General features: G+C 39.9%; 1 protein-coding gene across 1 annotated transcript in view; it reads left to right on the top strand.

The window, feature by feature from the left end:
- NEB (nebulin) overlaps window positions 1-20,847 on the top strand; it is a 195,013-nt gene that overhangs the window by 75,178 nt on the left and 98,988 nt on the right. The window contains exons 55-70 of the mRNA XM_081095547.1: window positions 1,289-1,393; window positions 3,001-3,108; window positions 3,448-3,759; window positions 4,200-4,403; window positions 4,717-4,821; window positions 4,914-5,021; window positions 5,988-6,299; window positions 6,594-6,797; window positions 7,244-7,348; window positions 9,153-9,260; window positions 10,896-11,207; window positions 13,730-13,933; window positions 14,248-14,352; window positions 16,395-16,502; window positions 17,938-18,249; window positions 20,089-20,292. Of these exons, the coding sequence (XP_080951673.1) occupies window positions 1,289-1,393; window positions 3,001-3,108; window positions 3,448-3,759; window positions 4,200-4,403; window positions 4,717-4,821; window positions 4,914-5,021; window positions 5,988-6,299; window positions 6,594-6,797; window positions 7,244-7,348; window positions 9,153-9,260; window positions 10,896-11,207; window positions 13,730-13,933; window positions 14,248-14,352; window positions 16,395-16,502; window positions 17,938-18,249; window positions 20,089-20,292 (2,916 nt within the window). The remainder of the gene's footprint in view (window positions 1-1,288; window positions 1,394-3,000; window positions 3,109-3,447; window positions 3,760-4,199; window positions 4,404-4,716; window positions 4,822-4,913; window positions 5,022-5,987; window positions 6,300-6,593; window positions 6,798-7,243; window positions 7,349-9,152; window positions 9,261-10,895; window positions 11,208-13,729; window positions 13,934-14,247; window positions 14,353-16,394; window positions 16,503-17,937; window positions 18,250-20,088; window positions 20,293-20,847) is intronic.

Genomic DNA, 20,847 nt, shown 5'->3' on the forward strand with positions numbered 1-20,847 from the left:
CCAAGAAACCAATGATACTTTCAAAATTTTTTATATTGAAATAATTTCTGGCATACAGAAAAGTTGCAAAAATAGTACAAATAATTTTACAAATGCTTTTTTTTTCTCTCTTTCTCCTCTTTCTTTCATCTTCACAATGCCACTCTATCCCTAAATACTTCATTGTGAGTTTCCTGAAAACAAGAACATTCGGAAGAACATAACCACAGTGCGAAGATCAAAATCAGGAAATTAATGTTGAACCAATAATTGTCTACAGAATTTATTCAATTTTACCACTAATGTTCTTTAGACAAAATTTTAAAAAATTTCTGATCCAGTATCCAATCAAAGATCACACATTGAATTCACTTGTCATGTCTTTAGTCTTCTTGAATCTGGACTCGTTTCTCACTATTTCTTTGTTTTGCAAGTCCTTGACATCTGAGAAGAGCAGAGGCCAGTTATTTTATAGAATCACCCTTAATTTGTGTGTGTATGGTGTTTCTTCATGATATGATTAGATTCAAGTTTTGTATTTTTACAGGATAACACATATTGTATCCTCCTCCATACATTATACCAGGAGATACATGGCATCAATTTGTCCCTTTACTGACATTTTAACTTTGATCACTTGTTTAAAATAGTGTCTCCAAGTTTCTCCACTGTCATTACTATTTTATACTTTGTCATTTATGAGAATGAAGAAAGACTCTCTGACAAGGTTAACTTCCTAGTTTTAGTAAATCAGTGAGATTTTTGTTTGGATCCCTTTATCTTCTGTGAAGAAAGACAAAGAGAATGGCTCTGGGATGTACAAGGATTTTTGATAAGTTTTCATATGAAGTCTTTTTGGGAATCCTAACACCCCCCCCCTCAAATAATTATGTGGTATGACTGTAAATAATAAACCACAGAGGAAATGAGACTCCCTAATTTCTAGACATACTGGGACTACCAGTATGTCATCCTTTCAGAAAGCAAAGGCAGTCTCCCAATGAGGGAGACTTTTACAGTCTAACAGATGGGGAATTGCTGCTCCATTTGATGATCTTGGCAAAGGCTCCCATTACTTGGGTTGACTTCTTATAGGCAGGGTTATCTGTAACTTGGAAAAGGTAATCCATAATCTCTCTTTTGAAAGGCAATTATGTCCCAGATAAATCAAGAAATACTGGAGCTGTTTTTTGCGTATGCTATCTGCTTATGCTATCAGTCATAAGGCTTAATTCAGATGAATTCAGTAATCCTGTTTGAAGTTAACTATGTCATTCACTAATCTAACAACTCTTATTTCTCATTTTAGAGACTTTATAGAGAAGCCTGGGACAAGGACAAGACTCAAGTCCACATCATGCCGGATACACCTGACATTATTCTGGCTAAAGCAAACTTAATCAACACAAGTGATGTGAGTTTCCAATTCAGCATGTGTTTTAAGAAAGTTCATTTTAATTGGTTCTAAGGCAGTACATTTATTTGAAAGTTATTTTGAATACCTGTATTATTTTCATTAAGGAACTACATGTGACTTAGATTCCTCATTTAGTGGCTTTTAGCTTGAACATCAACATAATTGGCACTCCCTATCTCAGGCAGAGTGGGGATGTGTGCTGTCTGTTCCTTGTAGTCCATCATTACATATATGGTCATAATGTAATGGTTTATATCACTCTCCCCCACATAGATAGGAGCTCCTTGGGGACAGAGACAATTACTATTGGATCTGCAGTGCTTCACTAGTATAGTGCCTGACACACACAAAATTCAATGGAATTTCAAATGAGTGAGCATAAAAAAAACTCATGCAGGACAATTTCATTTTTATTTTTATTGTCAACATAGCATAACCTCCTGAAGTTGTTAGACATAAAAATTAAATATGTTAAAGACAAATTCTAAACTCTAATAGAAAGACTTTAATATGAAGCAATGTACAGTATTAAAGAAATGCCACAAAGAGAAAGCTATCTATATATATAAAAGGCTAAGTGACCTGCTGACCGGCCAGTAGCTATGATGCGCACTGGCCACCAGGGGGCAGATGCTCAACGCAGGAGCAGAAACCACAGGCATGGAAACATGGAACAGACTGATGAATCTCAGAGGAAAGGAGGGAGGGGGAGGACAGGAAGAGATTAACCAAAGATCATATATGCATACTAGAGGCCCGGTTCATGGATTCGTGCACCACTGGGTCCCTCGGCCTGGCCTGTGCCCTCTCACAATCCAGGACCCCTCGGGGGATGTTGGAGAGCTGGTTTCAGCCTGATCCCCGCAGGCCAGGCTGAGGGACCCCACCAGTGTACGAATCAGTGCATGAGGCCTCTAGTATACACATAAACACAAATCCAAGATCAATAGGCATTTTAAACAATTTGGTTTCTGGATAAAGTGAATTAAATGACATTTTCAATTATGTAACAGATCTGAAGAAATGCATCATTTCACTTAAGCTTTTCAGAATCAATATTTAAAATTCCCTCAAAAAATCTTACATTTTAAAAATTATAAAGGACTTAGTTTTATACCTACAGATGTAATCCTACGCTGGTGCTGGATGACCTGATACTGTGAAATAGATGCTATATCCCAATGCTTTATCTACACAGACGAGACAACTCACTAGGCATAATTATTCCCCCACTAGAGGTGTTAGATGAAAAGGCATTAAGTGACATTCTCAATTATTGCTCTTTTCTAACAAAAACTTCTAATAAAACACTTTAAGTTAATTGGAAAACAGCACCTAAATGATATTTAATTTCATTTCTCTATCAATTTACTTCTGCTTCATAAGCATTTGAAAGGAGCTGACATTTGATTTTGTTGATCTAGGTAATTGAAGAGCTTTGAAGTTTAAAACAGCATCATAGCAATCAATGGGCATAATTTCCCATTGCATTTGGGTATTTTAGAGCACAGATACTATTCCCTTGGACTCTTAAAAGACTTAGCACATTGGATTCATTAGGCTTCCATTGCTTATTTACCAAAGTGATCTTCATCTTTTGACAGAAACTCTATCGAATGGGTTATGAGGAGCTGAAGAAAAAAGGCTACGATCTGCCCCTTGATGCCATATCAGTCAAAGCAGCGAAAGCATCCCGAGAAATTGCCAGTGAAGTAAGACTTTATCCCATTTATATTGATTTGATTGCAATGTACCACTTCCGAGCAGTCTCAACTTCAATTTAAATTGAACAAAATCTTTCAACGAGTAATCAATTAAAACAGAGTGAAATGATTCGAGATGCAGTGTGGGATGAGGAAAAGCTCAAGGATTCATTTATTATGCATGAAATTTGAGCTGGATTTAGCCTTTAATCTTTCCTATCAAAAGAGCGTATATCTGTGGCTCTTTAGGCTTAGTGAAATATTTGGAGTTAATGTGCTTTGTAATTTGCCCCAAAAGTGGCAATATAAGTTAATCTCTAAAAAGATGAGACATTTTTTTCCCTTTAGTACAAGTACAAGGAAGGCTTTCGCAAGCAGCTTGGCCACCACATTGGAGCCCGAAACATTAAAGACGACCCCAAGATGATGTGGTCCATGCATGTGGCCAAGATCCAGAGTGACAGGGAGTACAAGAAGGACTTTGAGAAGTCGAAGACCAGGTACAGCAGCCCCGTGGACATGCTGGGCGTGGTGCTGGCCAAGAAGTGCCAGACCTTGGTCAGTGACGTGGACTACAAGAACTACCTGCACCAGTGGACGTGCCTGCCCGACCAGAATGATGTCATCCACGCTCGGCAGGCCTATGACCTCCAGAGTGATGTGAGTCTAAGATTTTCCTTCGCTAACGAAACACCACATATGCTTTCCTAAGTATCAAAGTTCCCCCAAAGTGAGGGGAATTGAGTTTATACAACTGAATTCTACTTCCCTGGACTAATGCCCACACTCTATCCAGGCACCCAAATATTCCACAAAGAAAGAGCCAGCAAAGCCCCAATTGTTTTGGTAGAAGCCTCTACATTGCTGACCCCGAAGCGTTGGGTATTTCTCTACATGCTGCTGTTTAAAACGTTTTTCAAAATATTGTTTCAAATATGAATATTTTATTGATTCATAAGACGTACCAGCTTTTTTTAATTTACCATGAAGTCAAGCATTGAAATGTATATTATACTATACTATACTATACTATACTATGCTATAATTTTAGGGGTATATTATTGTGCTTATGTTTAGTGATTTGTCAATTACAATTTCAGAATTTGTACAAGGCCGACCTTCAGTGGCTAAAAGGCATTGGCTGGTTACCTAGTGGATCTCTTGAGGATGAGAAGAACAAGAGAGCTATGCAGATTTTGAGTGAACATGTTTACCGCCAACACCCAGATAAATTCAAGTTTACCAGCCTTATGGACTCCATACCGATGGTTTTGGCAAAAAACAATGCTATTACCATGAACCATGTAAGTTCTCTCTTTACTTGGGAGGAGTATTAATTGTGTGTGTATGTGTGTGTGTGTGTGTGTGTGCATGTGTGTGAATGTAAACACTGAAATCTGTTTCTATAAAAGGAAAATCATTTTCAATTATTTTGCTTTGAATTAAAATGGTTTTTAAGTGAGTGTTATGCTTTTACGGACATGAGACATCTGGACCTGAAGGTGTCACAAATACCAACTCACAGAGCAGACTCTGTACTCTGATGAAGCAGATTAGTTGTATGGATCTATTCATTACTGGTTTGCACTAGTCGTGTCTTCTTTTTGTTTGTTTTAGCGCCTCTATACTGAAGCTTGGGATAAAGATAAAACCAGTATCCACATTATGCCAGACACCCCTGAAGTCTTACTAGCTAAGCAAAACAAAATAAATTACAGCGAGGTAAGCAATATACTAGTAATTACGGTGCATGATATATTCTCCTCACACTTCACTTTATAAATCAAACTTACGATTGTTTATTTCTATTTTAGAAACTATATAAACTTGGCCTAGAAGAAGCCAAGAGGAAAGGCTATGATATGCGGTTAGATGCTATTCCCATCAAGGCGGCCAAGGCCTCCAGAGACATTGCAAGTGAAGTAAGTTCACCTGAAAAGTTCTTCGCCTTAGCTTTGGCTTAAAGATTTCTTTCTTTTTCCTGAATACATGGTAGAGCAATTAATCTATGCGGTTAAATTTCTTGCTAACATTTTTTTTTCTCAGTAAATAGTTTAAAATAATGGTAATGAAATTCTTGACACAAAGGTTAATTCCTTGTTATGTCTGAGTTCATAGCAACATGCATTTCAAAATATGATCTATTTCCTGCTGAATAAAAGCATTGGGTATTTGACTATAATTCAGAGATCCTTTTGGCTTTTCCACATGATGTATTCTTATATATAACCACACTCATTGTAGGATTCCTTCAACACCTAACCCATGCCCTATGAATCAATGAACACATAAGGGCTGAACAAATGGGACACATTATTTTATTCAAAGTCCAGCCATTCATATGGACCATATGTTTGGCTCTGCAGTGGTTGGCTATGGATATTTATTTTCTTTAAAACATAAATTTGCTAAAAAATATTTTTTATTTCCAAAATATGGGAAGTACTATCAGAACTCAAATATAAGTGTTCAATAATCACAATGGGGTTAAATATATTAATATATATCAGTATAATATCTGTTACCATTAAAATTCATATTTATAGAGAATATTTAATGATGCAGAGAAATCCTTATATGATAATTGAAAAAGCAAGCACAAACCCATATACAGTATGACTCCTATTTTAATCTTATTCTCTCTCGCACACACACCACAAAAAGCAGTTTTTTCCAGTGGCTAACACTGAATAGCAGAATAATGTCTTCGTTTTTATTTTAGTTTTGTATACATATATATATGCTATATTTTCCAAATGGTTTGCAAGATGCATATTTATGTAGTTAGGTCAAATCATTATCTTTTTAAAGAATAGAAAAATGTGGCCTTAGTAATTGCTTTTTACTAAAGTTAAAATAGGTGACTATCAGGATTTTTCTTCTTCTAGTTCAAGTACAAAGAAGGCTATCGTAAGCAGCTCGGCCACCACATTGGAGCCCGGGACATCAAGGATGACCCCAAAATGATGTGGTCCTTGCATGTGGCCAAGATCCAGAGTGACAGGGAGTACAAGAAGGACTTTGAGAAGTCGAAGACCAGGTACAGCAGCCCCGTGGACATGCTGGGCGTGGTGCTGGCCAAGAAGTGCCAGACCTTGGTCAGTGACGTGGACTACAAGAACTACCTGCACCAGTGGACGTGCCTGCCTGACCAGAACGACGTCATCCACGCTCGACAGGCCTATGAAATCCAGAGTGACGTGAGTACCTGAGGATCATAATGACATGCAAAGGTGGGAAATCTGTGAACTCACACTCCTTGGAGAAGGTAGCAATAGGTGGCACCAAATTCACCAGCCCCTGCAAAAGGGGGAATTAGCATCTCTTTTTCCCTTGTGTTAATTATTTACCCTCCAAACCAAAAAGAAATATTGTCTGATACCCGCCTGTCCACCAAACTATATTTTCAAGAATGCTCTTACTTTATTTCATATCCTTTAGATGAAAACTTTTCCCAATGAAGATAAACATTTACTGACTATTTGTGTCAACAGAATATGTACAAGTCAGATCTTCAGTGGATGAGAGGCATCGGCTGGGTTCCCATTGGCTCTTTGGACGTGGAAAAATGCAAAAAGGCAACTGAAATTTTGAGTGATAAAATCTATCGCCAGCATCCAGACCAATTTAAATTTACCAGTGTGACTGATTCTCTGGAACAAGTGTTGGCCAAGAATAATGCCATCACCATGAACAAGGTGAGGCTTCAAAATTCAGGGAATCAAGGTAGGACTCCTAAAGCTGAATTAAAGAAAAAGAAGCATAGTCAAGTAAAGAAAGAAAGAGAGCATTGAGCAACAAAAGACATCAATTTATCTATAATATCAATCTGATATGTTATTTCTAATATTTCCTTTAGTAATTGTTTTATGGCCTTATTTATAAAATGGCATATCATTATGGAAATCATCTTTGCTTAAAAGATATTCTCAATTTCCTTTTGTTAAATTATATTTCTTATTATTAGAAATGTCTATTTTACTATGAACTGATTACTTCACTTGAGAAATGTATATAAAATACATAATGTAAAAAATGCATAGCCTTTTGTTATGTTTGTTTATAAAGTTCTTGTGGCCCTGAAATCCCTAATAATTATACACTGAATTTTCCCCCTGATGACAGTACGTATTTTCTTTGATAGCGTTTATACACAGAAGCCTGGGACAAAGACAAGACCCAGATCCACATCATGCCGGACACTCCAGAAATTACATTGGCAAGAATGAACAAAATCAATTACAGTGAGGTGGGAGCAGATGCTAATTCTGTAACATTTGCATGCTGTTTCTTACTTCAATTCATCTATTCCTCAGGGATGTAACACTAAAGAACAACTTTATAAAGAATCTCTTCTTGCTCCATGTGAATAGCAACTCTTGCATTTCTCAGTCACCATCCTAAACATTAAAGTTCAAGTAACACAAATTACATTTTAGGAAGTATAAATTATAAGAATTAATGATTTAAGCAATAACCATAAGATTAATTAGACCTTTTCCTCTTATTAATTTTTTTAATTGATGAAATTAACAATAGACTAAACATACACTTATTTCATTCTTGTGCTATATAGCTGTGCTAATCATATTCAGCGGTTCTCAACCAGTGGGTCGCGACCCCTTTGGTGGTCGAAGGACCCTTTCACAGGGGTCGCCTAAGACCATCCTGCATATCAGATATTTACATTACGATCCATAACAGTAGCAACATTACAGTTATGAAGTAGCAGCGAAAATAATTTTATGGTTGGGTCACAACATGAGGAACTGTATTTAAAGGGACACACGGTTAAGCACCACTGCATATTTTTCGTAAATTATAGTTTAGGATCAAAATTTAAGATGTTTGAGTCAAGGACAAAAATCACAGTAGTAGTACCAAATAACACAGAGAAAGAGAGAGACAGAGGCAGAGAGGACCTGGCAGGGTACATATTAGCAAGCCCATTTTCTTTCCACCTTCTGTGAGCATAGGGCCGTGTACCATCGCAGAAGCACCTATAGTTTAGGCTGAGAGGTTAGCCTCTCCTAGTACAGGAGTCCCCACCTGACGGGTTGTCATCCTGCTTTTGCTTAAGTGTTCTCACTGACAAGAAGTTTATCTCATAAGTCAACCCATTTGTCCTGGAAAATTCCATTAGAAGGTGCTTCTGATGCATTGACTCAAACATTTCTCTCTGCAGACACACATAGTCCTCTGAGGCTATGCAGAACCAATCTGTGCCAACTCCATGGAGAGGCCGATAGCAACTATGGTGCCTCCCCTGCCACCTCACCCCAGGTTCTCGTCTAATCCAAACATCCCAAGTGCCTGGGCCTTGCTCACATGACATCTCTCCTAGAACATGACTCTCAGAACAAACAAAATCCTGCAAGTGAGGAATGATCAGTGTAGACTACAGTTGATGTCCTATTTCCTCTTTTAGACATTTGACCTCCATCCCTGCACCGTGTGTCTCAGGACACGCTGGCAGCTGTGTCCCTGCCCTGCGTAGGGAATTTGGGATCAACTAGAATCCTAAGACATCTTACATGGGCTTAGGCTGGGTTTCCTCTATCCTGCATGTACATGGTTGGCAATTTAAATCTCAGTTCCAAGATTGACATTTATCTCTCTGCAATCTCTTCTTATATTGAACCTCTTTGTTTAAGCCTGTGGAGATGTTTGTGGCTCTAAGATTCTGTCTGAGAATATATTAGTTATTTCTCCGAGCTTTGTACTGCCAGCAAAGAAAATGGTGTTTCTTTGACAGTGTAAATCAACAGTATATTACTCTTCTGCAAAATATAATTTAAAGAATTTAGATAGGTTAGCCACCATCTTAAGTCATTTTATTATGGGGGTGTGCAACCTATAATTTTAGTGCTTATATAACTAGCCTCTTCATTGTCACCAAAAGCTAAAAATGCAGAAGGCTTAGATCTCTCAAAAGTAAGGTTGTTATAGGCACCTACCTGTGTAGAACATAGTGAATTATTTCAATTCCTCCATCAGTTTTTTGATATGAGTGTCAACATCCAACTGATTTTTTTTTTTTGGCCCAAATTTAGAGTCTGTATAAACTCGCCAACGAAGAGGCAAAGAAGAAAGGCTATGACTTGCGAAGCGATGCCATCCCGATCGTGGCAGCCAAGGCCTCCAGGGACATTGCCAGCGATGTGAGTTGTCCATTTTATTACAAGTATCTGACCCATCAGAAGTGACATTTGCACTGAACTAAATCTTTACAAAGAACTTTCCTAGCCCTTTGAAAATACACCCTGATGTGGTTATGTGGGGGTTTTCAAAAACCTAATTTTGAGGGAAATGAAAAATGTGATGTTCATAAAAGGAGTTTGTAGCCGTTAGGACATAGTTAAAACCGGTCCACCAAGAAGAGGTCAGATGCATCCGTGTGGAAATGGTCAGAGTGTAGCTACAGGCTAGGAAATGCTTATGTAAAATTATCACAGTGCTTATAGGAAGCGTAAGTCAAAAACATAAGTTCTCTCAGTGAGAACTGGGTTTGGCTTTATGTACCATTTTAACATACAATATTTTTAAAGTGCATGTGATGCTTGCCTTACCACTCACTCTTACAGGATTATGAGTAGAAGGCAGTTGATCAGAACCAACGGTGGTTACTAGCTCAAGATCGTACCCTTACCAATAGCTCCTGGTTCTGTAGCTCAAACCCCTCAGAATAAAACCAGCATCCTTTCCTGGTGCCTCAGGGAATTCTTGAGGAACAGGACACTGCTCTAAAAATACAGGCCCAATATTCAGGAATATGGTAACACATGGTCCTTTCTGTTGGAAAACCATGTGAGTGACTCACTTTAATTGGTATATCTTGAACTTGCCCTAAAAATGGATTTATGCCAATAATAATAATCAATGAAATCATAATAACAACCCAAAGTATTGATAACTCTGCCAAGAGCTTTTCATTTATTATTTTACTTACTATTCATAATTACCCTAGGATGATAAACCCTGTTGTCATTATCCCCATTTTGTGGATTGCTTAAGCAACTTGTCTAAAGTTAAACTCTTAGTGGATGACGGAGTTGAAACTCCAGACAACCTCATTCCTTTCCACTGTACCATATTGCCTCCTGCTGACTCATCTATACTTTCTCAGCTTTATTTAAGATTAGAAGCATATATTTTAGATAATTGGCTCAGATTTCAGGGTAAAACCATTGAACATAGAATAATAAAAACATTTTTGGCCCATGTTAGGAGCACACTCTACCCAGTTGGCCTGCTACAACTTTACTAGAATAATCAGTTTTCCAAGTGATGCCATACATTTGCCACCACCAAAGAATGCATGGATCCATTATGAAATAACAAATTCTCCTAGTTGCTACTGCAGATAGCCCTTGACCTAGAGTACTACCCTTGCAGGAACCAGACAGTCATGTCATTACTCATTGAACACACCATGTCACCAAGTGCATCTCTTTCCTGACATGCTGCTAGCACACAAAATCCATTTCTCCAAGGTTCAAATGCCTCTCCCCCACTTCCACAGGTAACCTCTCCCTACTGTGTGCACGTCTTGCCTTCAGAACTATTTCTTATTACCAGGCTGTAAGTGATTTAGGGCACACACTGCAATTTATACTGATTATATCTTTTGAACTGCCTCTATTGAACTTCTGGGGTAAAGGTCAGGATGCTGGCTTGAGTTAGTGTTTATTAGGAAAAGTCAACTTACAAGTGAAATGTAAGCAAGATGATTTTGTACAGTCTTGGGGTCTCTAAGGGTTTACAATAAAAACCTGATTTGTCCATTTTCATCTCAGTACAAATACAAAGATGGTTACCGCAAGCAGCTTGGCCACCACATTGGAGCCCGGGACATCAAGGATGACCCCAAAATGTTGTGGTCCATGCATGTGGCCAAGATCCAGAGTGACAGGGAGTACAAGAAGGACTTTGAGAAGTCGAAGACCAGGTACAGCAGCCCCGTGGACATGCTGGGGGTGGTCCTGGCCAAAAAGTGCCAGATCTTGGTCAGTGACGTGGACTACAAGAACTACCTGCACCAGTGGACGTGCCTGCCCGACCAGAATGACGTCATCCACGCTCGGCAGGCCTATGAAATTCAGAGCGACGTGAGTACATCATCTATAACTGAGCTGTGTGCAGAAATAAACAATACAAAAATTATTCTTTGTATACAATCGATGGCTTATTCAAACTAGGATTTATTGAGTGATATTTGATATCTGAATCAGTGTAGTTTTATGGCTTTATTGTGAGTATGTTAATAGGATTTATAAGGAAGTGAAGTTTATAAGCTGGATTTGATCTTATAAAAGTAAAACCAGCCGAAACCGGTTTGGCTCAGTGGATAGAGCGTCGGCCTGCGGACTGAAGGGTCCCAGGTTCGATTCCGGTCAAGGGCATGTGCCTGGGTTGCGGGCACTTCCCCAGTGGGGGATGTGCAGGAGGCAGCTGATCGATGTTTCTCTCTCATCGATGTTTCTAACTCTCTATCTCTCTCCCTTCCTCTCTGTAAAAAATCAATAAAATATATTTAAAAAAAAAAAAAAAAAAGTAAAACCAGAGTTAAGCAATGTTAGAATTCAGGGTCCACCAGAGGGAGATGTTTTCTTTTATTCTTTTAAGGAGGCAAGAACACTTTTTTTTTTTTTAATTACTCTGAAATTGTTTTTTAGCTCTCCTACAAAACAAATGGTGTTATAATTGATGGAATACTAATGCCTTCTATGCCACTAAACGTTATTCTTATGAAATGAAATTTAAAAAAAGAGTCACTGAGCCTGGAAGCTATCGCATCATTTAAGTGACACTTTCTCCTCCTGGGCCAGCTTTGTGGAGGGGTCACATGGTAGTGACAGAAGCTGGACCTATGAGAAGCAGGTGCAGCATCTCAAACCGGGTGTGAGAAGCACATTTCCTGCAGCACCTATTTTATAAACGTTTGAAGGAATCATTAAACATTAGAGGACTTCGTAGAATAAAACAAGTTAATAATAATTATACATTAATGGGCTGTTCCTAGAAATGGTATAGTCTACCTGTGAAAACTCTCACATCTGTTGTGTAGTTTCCGACATATAGAACCTTGTGTTTTGAAATTCTTTCCAAAAAGAAAGGTTTTTCCTGCACATGAAAGGCAGTTAAAATGGCTCATGCTCTCCATGGAGTGACAGCAGTGACAGACAGCTTGCATTCTTCCATTTGTTGAGCCCCTTTTCCTTTTCAAGATTGCCTCCCTCACACTGTGACACAGTCTTAATAATGTGAAAGCATTTGAACATTAAAAGGCCCTCCAGAGGTATAAATATTATTGTTTTCATTCCTCCTGTTGTTATTTAGGGGACAATAACTAGTTAGCACAGGACAATTCCAAAAGGCTTCTTGTCTAGACTGCAAAGGATCAGTCTATTTTTCTACTTTATTGTTGTTACAGGTAAAATCTTTCTAATGAGTTGGGCAAAGGTCCAATCCTTTTGTTGTTATATAGTTATGAATATGTAATGGGTACACACAATTTTTTAAATAAGTATTTTTTTCAATTACAGTTTACATTAATATTATTTTGTATTGCTTTCTGGTGTACAACCTAGTGGTTAAGCAATCATATACTTTATAATCTTTCCCCGATATTTCCAGTACCCACCTGGCACCGTACATAGTTATTATAATATTATTGCATATATTCCCTATGTTGTAGTTTACATCCCTGTGACTATTTTGTAGCTACCAATCTGTACTTCTCAATCTCTTCACCTTCTTCACACAGTCCCCAACCTTCCCTCCTCTGTGGCAACCACTAGTCTATTCTCCGTATCTATGAGTCCGTTTCTCTTTACAAAAATCTTTAGCAGGGAAAAATGATTTAAAGTAAAGAGAGAAATAAAAATATTAAAAGATGATTCTGAAAAGAAATTAATGCTTCCCTTCCTGAGAACTTGGTAGGGAATAGACTGGGCCCTGGACCAATGAAATTGTCCCTTATTGCCCTGAGTCTTGGATAGTGTGACAACTGTCCAACTTCTGCTTCAGGGATTCTAAATTATTATTATATTTTAACTTCTCTCTCTTTTTTTAAAAGAGCATTATAGATATTTTGAAATATAAGAAAAAATACACAGAAGGCAATAATAATCCAGCATAATCCAACCATTGAAAAAGCCCACTCCTGCTTTTGAATTTATCCAGACAATATATTTACATAATTATTTCACTTAATATTGTATTACTGACATTTCAACAAGTCATCAATATTCTTCAAATATGGCTTTTAGTAGGTGCAGACTATTTGATTTGACAAGGACTAATATTTATTTATTCTGGTTGGCATTCTTTTCCTGTGCACATAGACATTACAATAGCATTCATGGAATTGACTTACAGAAGTTATTATTTTGGATCACTTCTCTCCTAAAAACCTGAAATAGTTGACCACTTTTCTTATGGATAGGAGACATTTTGGGGGGGTCATTTTTGAACATAGTTCCTCTTTTCGTCTGCCTAATACAGTGAGCTTGTTTTTTGTGAAAAACAGTAACAACCAGAATGGTACTTTATTACTGAATCCATTTGCATCTTTACCATAAGTCCTTTGGTCTTAGTGAAGAATTTCTGCCTTTTTTCCTCTTCCCAGAATGTATACAAGTCTGATCTCCAGTGGATGAGAGGCATTGGCTGGGTCCCCATCGGGTCTCTGGATGTGGTCAAGTGCAAGAGAGCTACAGAGATACTGAGTGACAACATCTACCGCCAGCCTCCAGACAAGCAGAAATTCACCAGCGTGACTGACTCCCTGGAACAGGTGCTGGCAAAGAACAACGCCATCACCATGAACAAGGTGAGCCCCAGCTGCCAAGCTTCTTCAGGATGCAAAAGATGTTATTATACTTTAATGACTAGTGGAGTCATATTACCCATGAAAGTGTGGGGTCACATTTACCTCCTAAATTGCATACTTAAAAGCCTCTAAATGATTTCTATTATTCCTATTTTAAACCTTGATAACCAGCATTAAGACTCAAACCTCCAATTGAATATCTTATATTTGAGTCCAGTTTATTTTCCTCAATTAGATCAGTAATAATCCTGTTGTAAGTTGACAATTTGTAATTCTTGTTTCAAATGGTTTTCCATCAATATCTTCTTTGATAGCGTTTATATACAGAGGCCTGGGACAAAGACAAGACTCAAATTCATGTCATGCCTGACACCCCGGAGATCATGTTGGCAAAGCAGAACCAACTCAACTACAGTGAGGTAGGAGCAAAGTTCTGTGGTGCTAGACTTATTTTGTTGCTGCTGCTCTCGTTGGTTTTTCTGCACTTACTTTTATGGAGGTGCTCAGCTATTATGGTTCATGTGGCTCTATGATATGAACACTCAGCCCATCCGACCTTTCAGATCTGGGTTGCTATAAGACTCCACAGGCAAACTGAAGTCACATTACCTTTTCAGCGTCTGGCCACTGCTAGTGTGAGTTAGTGGGACTGAGTAGTATGTTTGGCATTGCTAGAGGTAGGATAGCCAGATAAAACACTGGCTCAATATTTATTCTAAAATATTATTTGTTGCTTATCTGAAATTCAAGTTCAACTGGTCATGCTATCTTTTTATTTGCTAAATCTGGCAATGTGTTAAGGGGGCTCTGCTAATATGCACCTCTTCCCCACCTGGATCCTCAGTAAAATTGAGAAGGAAAACTAAAGAGTAGAAATGAAACTAAAATCTCACCTTTGTTACTACTAAAGTTAGGCTCAAGAACACATTTGTAAGAGAGGCAGTCTGCTCACTGAACCAAGGAATTGGGTTCCTCATTCAGGCGCAAGCCACCCTGTAGCAGGACAATCAGCTCCACCCCATTCAGGGTGTGGTCCCACTTAGAGCTCAGGGGCATGAAGGAGGGCACTGAGCTTGGGCCTAGAACAGGGGTGGGCAAACTTTTTGACTCAAGGGCCACAATGGGTTCTTAAACTGGACCGGAGGGCCGGAACAAAAGCATGGATGGAGTGTTTGTGTGAACTAATATAAATTCAAAGTAAACATCATTACATAAAAGGGTACGGTCTTTTTTTTTTTTTTTTTTTAGTTTTATTCATTTCAAACCAGCCGGATCCGGCCCGAGGGCCGTAGTTTGCCCACGGCTAGCCTAGAAGGAACAGTTTAGGGCTGAGCTGGGCGTACCCAGTTATCCCAGCCCTAGTCAGATAAATCAGTAAATCACTACACCTCTCCAGGGGCAGAGAGTAAAGGCACCCGGAAAAGGAGTAAGGCCAGAGATAAAATAATTGAGCTCCTTTTATAGAAAGAAAGCCTCAGGCATGAAAAGCAGTGTTCTCCACTAACAACACTGATTACTGTGTGTGTTTTTTTAAGTAAAATGCAATGTCATAAATTCATGTGCTACTAACATGATACAGCTAAGATTTAGAATCAAAGTTGTGATGGTGGTCAAGTTATCTACTTTTTAAATTGTATTTCAATTTTTTTCTCAGTTTTTCTAAAAATGATAAAATATTACGATTGTCAAAAAATTTTAAATAATAAAGAAATGAGTAAAAGTATATAAGTATATATAATAAATAAATAAATTAAATATATTCTGTAATTTATTTTTCATTTTGAAATATGTATAGATTGATGTTTACCCATCAATCTATATTTCTAGATTATATTAATGTGTTGATATGCATAACATATCATATAAATCTATATCCTATATAATAAAAGCATAATATGCAAGTCAACTGAACGGCAGAATGACCTGTGGAATGACTGGTCGCTATGACATGCCCGGACCACCGGGCGGAAGATGCTCAATGCAGGAGCTGCCCTCAGCCCACAGGCCCTAGGCCAGCCAAGGCGGGGGCAAGCAGAGCCTCCCCCCACCCCCCGCAATTGCCCCGCTGGTCACCGCAAAGAGGGAGGCAACCTGTGGCAGCAGCGGGGGGCGGGGCTGGCAAGCAGGTGGCACCAGGCCAGCCAAGGCAGGTGCCAGCAGCCCCCCCCCCCATCACCCTGCTGGTTGCCCCACAGATCGGCCCTGATGGCCAGCCAGGCCTAGGGACCCTACCCATGCATGAATTTCATGTGCTGGGCCTCTAGTATTATATATTAATCTATTAGGTATCATAGTAGATTTAGTTTTTTTGGTAAGATATGATTTGTTTACTTTCAATATTACTAGAATTTTAAATTGTTTCCAAAACCTATCCTTTTTAAAATGAAATGGTATGTCACTTGAAAATCTCCAAATGGTTGCTCTCAAGCCTCTTGCTTTAACCTTGACTTTCCTTCTGTAGACTCTGTATAAACTTGCCAATGAAGAAGCAAAGAAGAAAGGCTACGACTTGCGAAGCGATGCCATCCCAATTGTGGCGGCCAAGGCCTCCAGAGACATCGTCAGCGATGTGAGTAACAACACTCCGTTACATGGCTGGATGGGACAGGGGGTCATCATGGTCATCATTCCAACAGGGACCTGCATCTGGGTGCCAATTAAGTACATTTATTGTGATTTAAATGAAAGAAATGTTTTTCATTAGAAAAAGCTCTTTTATATTTTTAACTCCAAAAGACTTTAATATCCAGGCCCCATAGAGAAAGGTATCCTAAACTTCAGTATAAAATTAAATTTGAATATGCAATTGCTCATATTTACAATTATGAGGCATTTATCTCCGTATTTTGAACACAGAACCCACAGAGAAATAAGAAAATGCCAGAAAAGTTTTAAAAAGTAAAGTGGTTACATGTATTGGTCCAACATCAGAAAAAGGCCTGGTTACAGCTAGGTCTAGGGAAATACACCTTTCCCCCAACCTGCTCTGTGTTTTTGTCAACTCTTCCTCTGAAAAATTATCTTAAGTGCCTCCTTTGAGGCACAGAAAAGCAAAGGCAAACAACCAAAAACCAACAAAAGGGTGAGCCTGATTTCTCTTTTGGCTGTCTCTGAAGGAAGTGGGTCCTTTGGTGGAGAACTCAGACTTCCATAAATATACATTAGGATTTGTGTCATGTTGTTACCTGAAGTGGAGAGAAAATATCCAGAGTCAGCATTTCCCACCACCTCCAACGATAAGCTTTCTTGTAGTTATAGAATCTGATTTCTTACTTGAGGAATCCCAACCAACAAGTCTCAGCCAAATTTGATGTCTGACAGAGCCGGACACACTAGATGGAAAACCCAAGCCAGTCCATTTCAGGGGGTCAAATAAGAGTCAGCAGAGCCGTGTTTGGGACGGGTAACAGGTGCTTTGGAGGGTGAAATCATATCTGTGCACTCAGGAGTAGCATTCTCAAAATCATATGTAAAATTTCTGGTTTCACTGGCCCAAGATGAAGAAAAGATAGCATATAATTCCAACTGATTTTTCTTAAAAGTGTTGCTGCTTTTGTTTTAGGGACTTTATGTCTGCAAACCGTAAAACTACATAGTTTGGCATAGCTTCCCATTAGCAGTGGTTCTCAACCTCCTGGCCCTTTAAATACAGTTCCTCATGTTGTGACCCAACCATAAAATTATTTTTGTTGCTACTTCATAACTGTAATGTTGCTACTGTTATGAATCGTAATGTAAATATATCTGATATGCAGCATGGTCTTAGGCGACCCCTGTGAAAGGGTCCTTCGACCGCCAAAGGGGTCGCGACCCACAGGTTGAGAACCGCTGTATTAGAGTATTGTGAAGTCTAACCAGAGTTTAGGATGAGGAGATAAGTTGATATTCAGATGATTCCATTTCTCTGAAAGAATTACCAATTTTGAAATAATAAACTTTTAAATTAATAAAACTTTTAGACCTTTCTATTTATTTTATTTTTAAAATCACTGCTTTTATTTCAGTACAAATACAAAGATGGTTACCGCAAGCAGCTTGGCCACCACATTGGAGCCCGGAACATTAAGGATGACCCCAAGATGATGTGGTCCATGCATGTGGCCAAGATCCAGAGTGACAGGGAGTACAAGAAGGACTTTGAGAAGTCGAAGACCAGGTACAGCAGCCCCGTGGACATGCTGGGCGTGGTGCTGGCCAAGAAGTGCCAGACCTTGGTCAGTGACGTGGACTACAAGAACTACCTGCACCAGTGGACGTGCCTGCCCGACCAGAATGATGTCATCCATGCTCGACAGGCCTATGAAATCCAGAGCGACGTGAGTACTGAGACCCATTACATACCAATGGTCACCAACCTCAAGATAGTAATACAGTGATATCCAACCATCGTGCTGTAAGAATTTTTAAAACATGCAATATCTAACTAGTCAGGGGCACTGACTGTTTTTCCCTTAGATTGTCAAACTAAAATATGACAACAGCCAACACAATGATAGCCGTCTGATGTGAATGAGTCAAAATTATACCTCTTTTTCAGATCAGCAAGAAATATATATATCTACACTAATCTACACTAATAAAAGAGAAAAATGGTAATTGGCGTACGGCGATACCGTTTTCATTGGCTAATCAGGGCTATATGCAAATTAACTGCCAACAAGATGGCGGCTAATTTGCATATGTAGGCACAATGCAGGGAGGCGAAAGGGAAAGCAGGAAGAAGCCCCCTGCCACTGACAGTGATCCGAAACCCAGGGGGGAGCTAAGAGCTGGGGAGCAGGGCAAAGGCGGCCCTGGGGCCGCCTTTGCCCTGCCCCCCAGCCATGATCGGAGAATCAGGCACCTTTGCCGCCCTGGCCAGTGATAGCAGAAAGTAGGGGTGGAGCCAGTGATGGGAGCTGGGCACAGTCGAAGCTGGCAGTCCCAGGAGCTAGGGGTCCCTTGCCTGGGCCTAAAGCGAAGCCCACTATCTCGGCGCCCCCCTCTGCCACTGCAGGTCCCCGCTGCCCGGGCCGGACGCCTCGGCCAGAGGCGTTAGGCCTGGGCAGGTGCAGAGCCTGCAACCACGGGGAGCTGGAGGTCCCCTGCCCAGGCCTGACACCTCTGCCGGAGGCCTCAGGCCTGGTCAAGGGGCCGATCCAGTGATTGGTGATCGGAGGGTGATGAGGGTCAACTCCTCTGGCTGAGGCATCAGGCCTGGGTGGGGGGCGGAGCCGGGGATTGGGGGGATATGAGGGTCCCCTTGCCCAGGCCTGAAGCCTGGGTCAGAGGCGTCAGGCTTGTGCGGGGGGTGGGGCAAGCGATCAGAGGGAGATGGGGGTCCCCTGCCCAGGCATGATTCCTGGGCCAGAGGCCTCAGGCCTGGGCCGGGGCCAGAGCCAGTGATCGGGGGGAGATGGGGGTCCCCTGTCCAAGCCTGACACCTCTGGCGGAGGCGTCAGGCCTGGGCAAGGGGCCGATCAGGCGATCGGAGGGTGATGGGGGTCAACGCCTGAGGGCTCCCAGTATGTGAGAGGGGGCAGGCTGGGCTGAGGGACACTCTCCCCCCCACCCACCCACCCAGTGCACTAATTTCGTGCACCGGGCCCCTAGTGTGTATATATATATATAATATATTTTATTGATTTTTTACAGAAAGGAAGGGAGAGGGATAGAGAGTTAGAAACATTGATGAGCGAGAAACATTGATCAGCTGCCTCCTTCACACCTCCTACTGGGGATGTGCCCGCAACCAAGGTGCATGCCCTTGGCCGGAATCGAACCCGGGACCTTTTAGACCGCAGGCCGACGCTCTATCCACTGAGCCAAACCGGTTAGGGCAAGAAATATATTTTTTGATGTGCCATAGAATTTTAATAATTAGTTTATGTGTGCCATGAGATTAAAAATGTTGAAAATAACTGTAGTAATACATAGATAATGATCTAGGATTAGATAAAGCTCTCAGAAAGAATAATGCTTTTCTTCTTCACCCCTCATTCATTGTGCCTTTTCCTTTAAAGAGAACATAATACATGAATCTTTATCCAATTGGCCTTTATATTTTAATAGACATGGAGTTTAGCTATCCAAAGTTTCCAGTCTATTTCTTTAATTTTTGAAATCAAGTGTCATAACAGCTTGAGTAATACTTGCATTTGTTTTTATCTCACCAGAACATGTATAAATCAGATCTCCAGTGGATGAGAGGCATTGGCTGGGTCCCCATCGGGTCTCTGGATGTGGTCAAGTGCAAGAGAGCTGCAGAGATACTGAGTGACAACATCTACCGCCAGGCTCCAGACAAGCTGAAATTCACCAGCGTGACTGACTCCCTGGAACAGGTGCTGGCAAAGAACAACGCCATCACCATGAACAAGGTGAGCCCCCAATTTGGGGGAAAGTAAAACAGGGCTATATGCTCTTGAGGATATTGATAATTAATTCATCTTTTTTGTTTTATTCCATTGCCATCTATGTATAGTGATTTGGTTGAGTTCTCTATTCAATTACATTAGGATTTCAAAAATATATGTGGGAAATTCTGCTTTGAGGCCTCTTGGGAAATAGCCAGAATTAAGAATAGGACAGCTGTTTAGTGTGCAAATTGTTTGAAGTCTATGAGAGTTACACATGGTTTGATATCAAGGTTCCTTTCTTGTTGGGTATTCATCTAGGTAAATATGGGACAAACAAGTCAAATTCTCATCTCCATAACATTTATAAAATAAGAAATCTGGAGATGGTTAATCCAGTACATTTGCAGTTAATAAACAAACAAACAACAAAACTATGGGGAGGATTTGTTTATATAGCCACAGTGCATATGGATGTGCATATATGCTTGGAAATATTTGCTTTTCATTTAATTGGAATGGAGGTGATCTTGAAATGAAACACATGTTTACTGGTCATATTTTAGTCTACATTTATAT

Source organism: Myotis nattereri (genome assembly GCF_964212035.1).
Source record: "Myotis nattereri genome assembly, chromosome: 7".
Taxonomy (NCBI): Eukaryota; Metazoa; Chordata; class Mammalia; order Chiroptera; family Vespertilionidae; genus Myotis; species Myotis nattereri.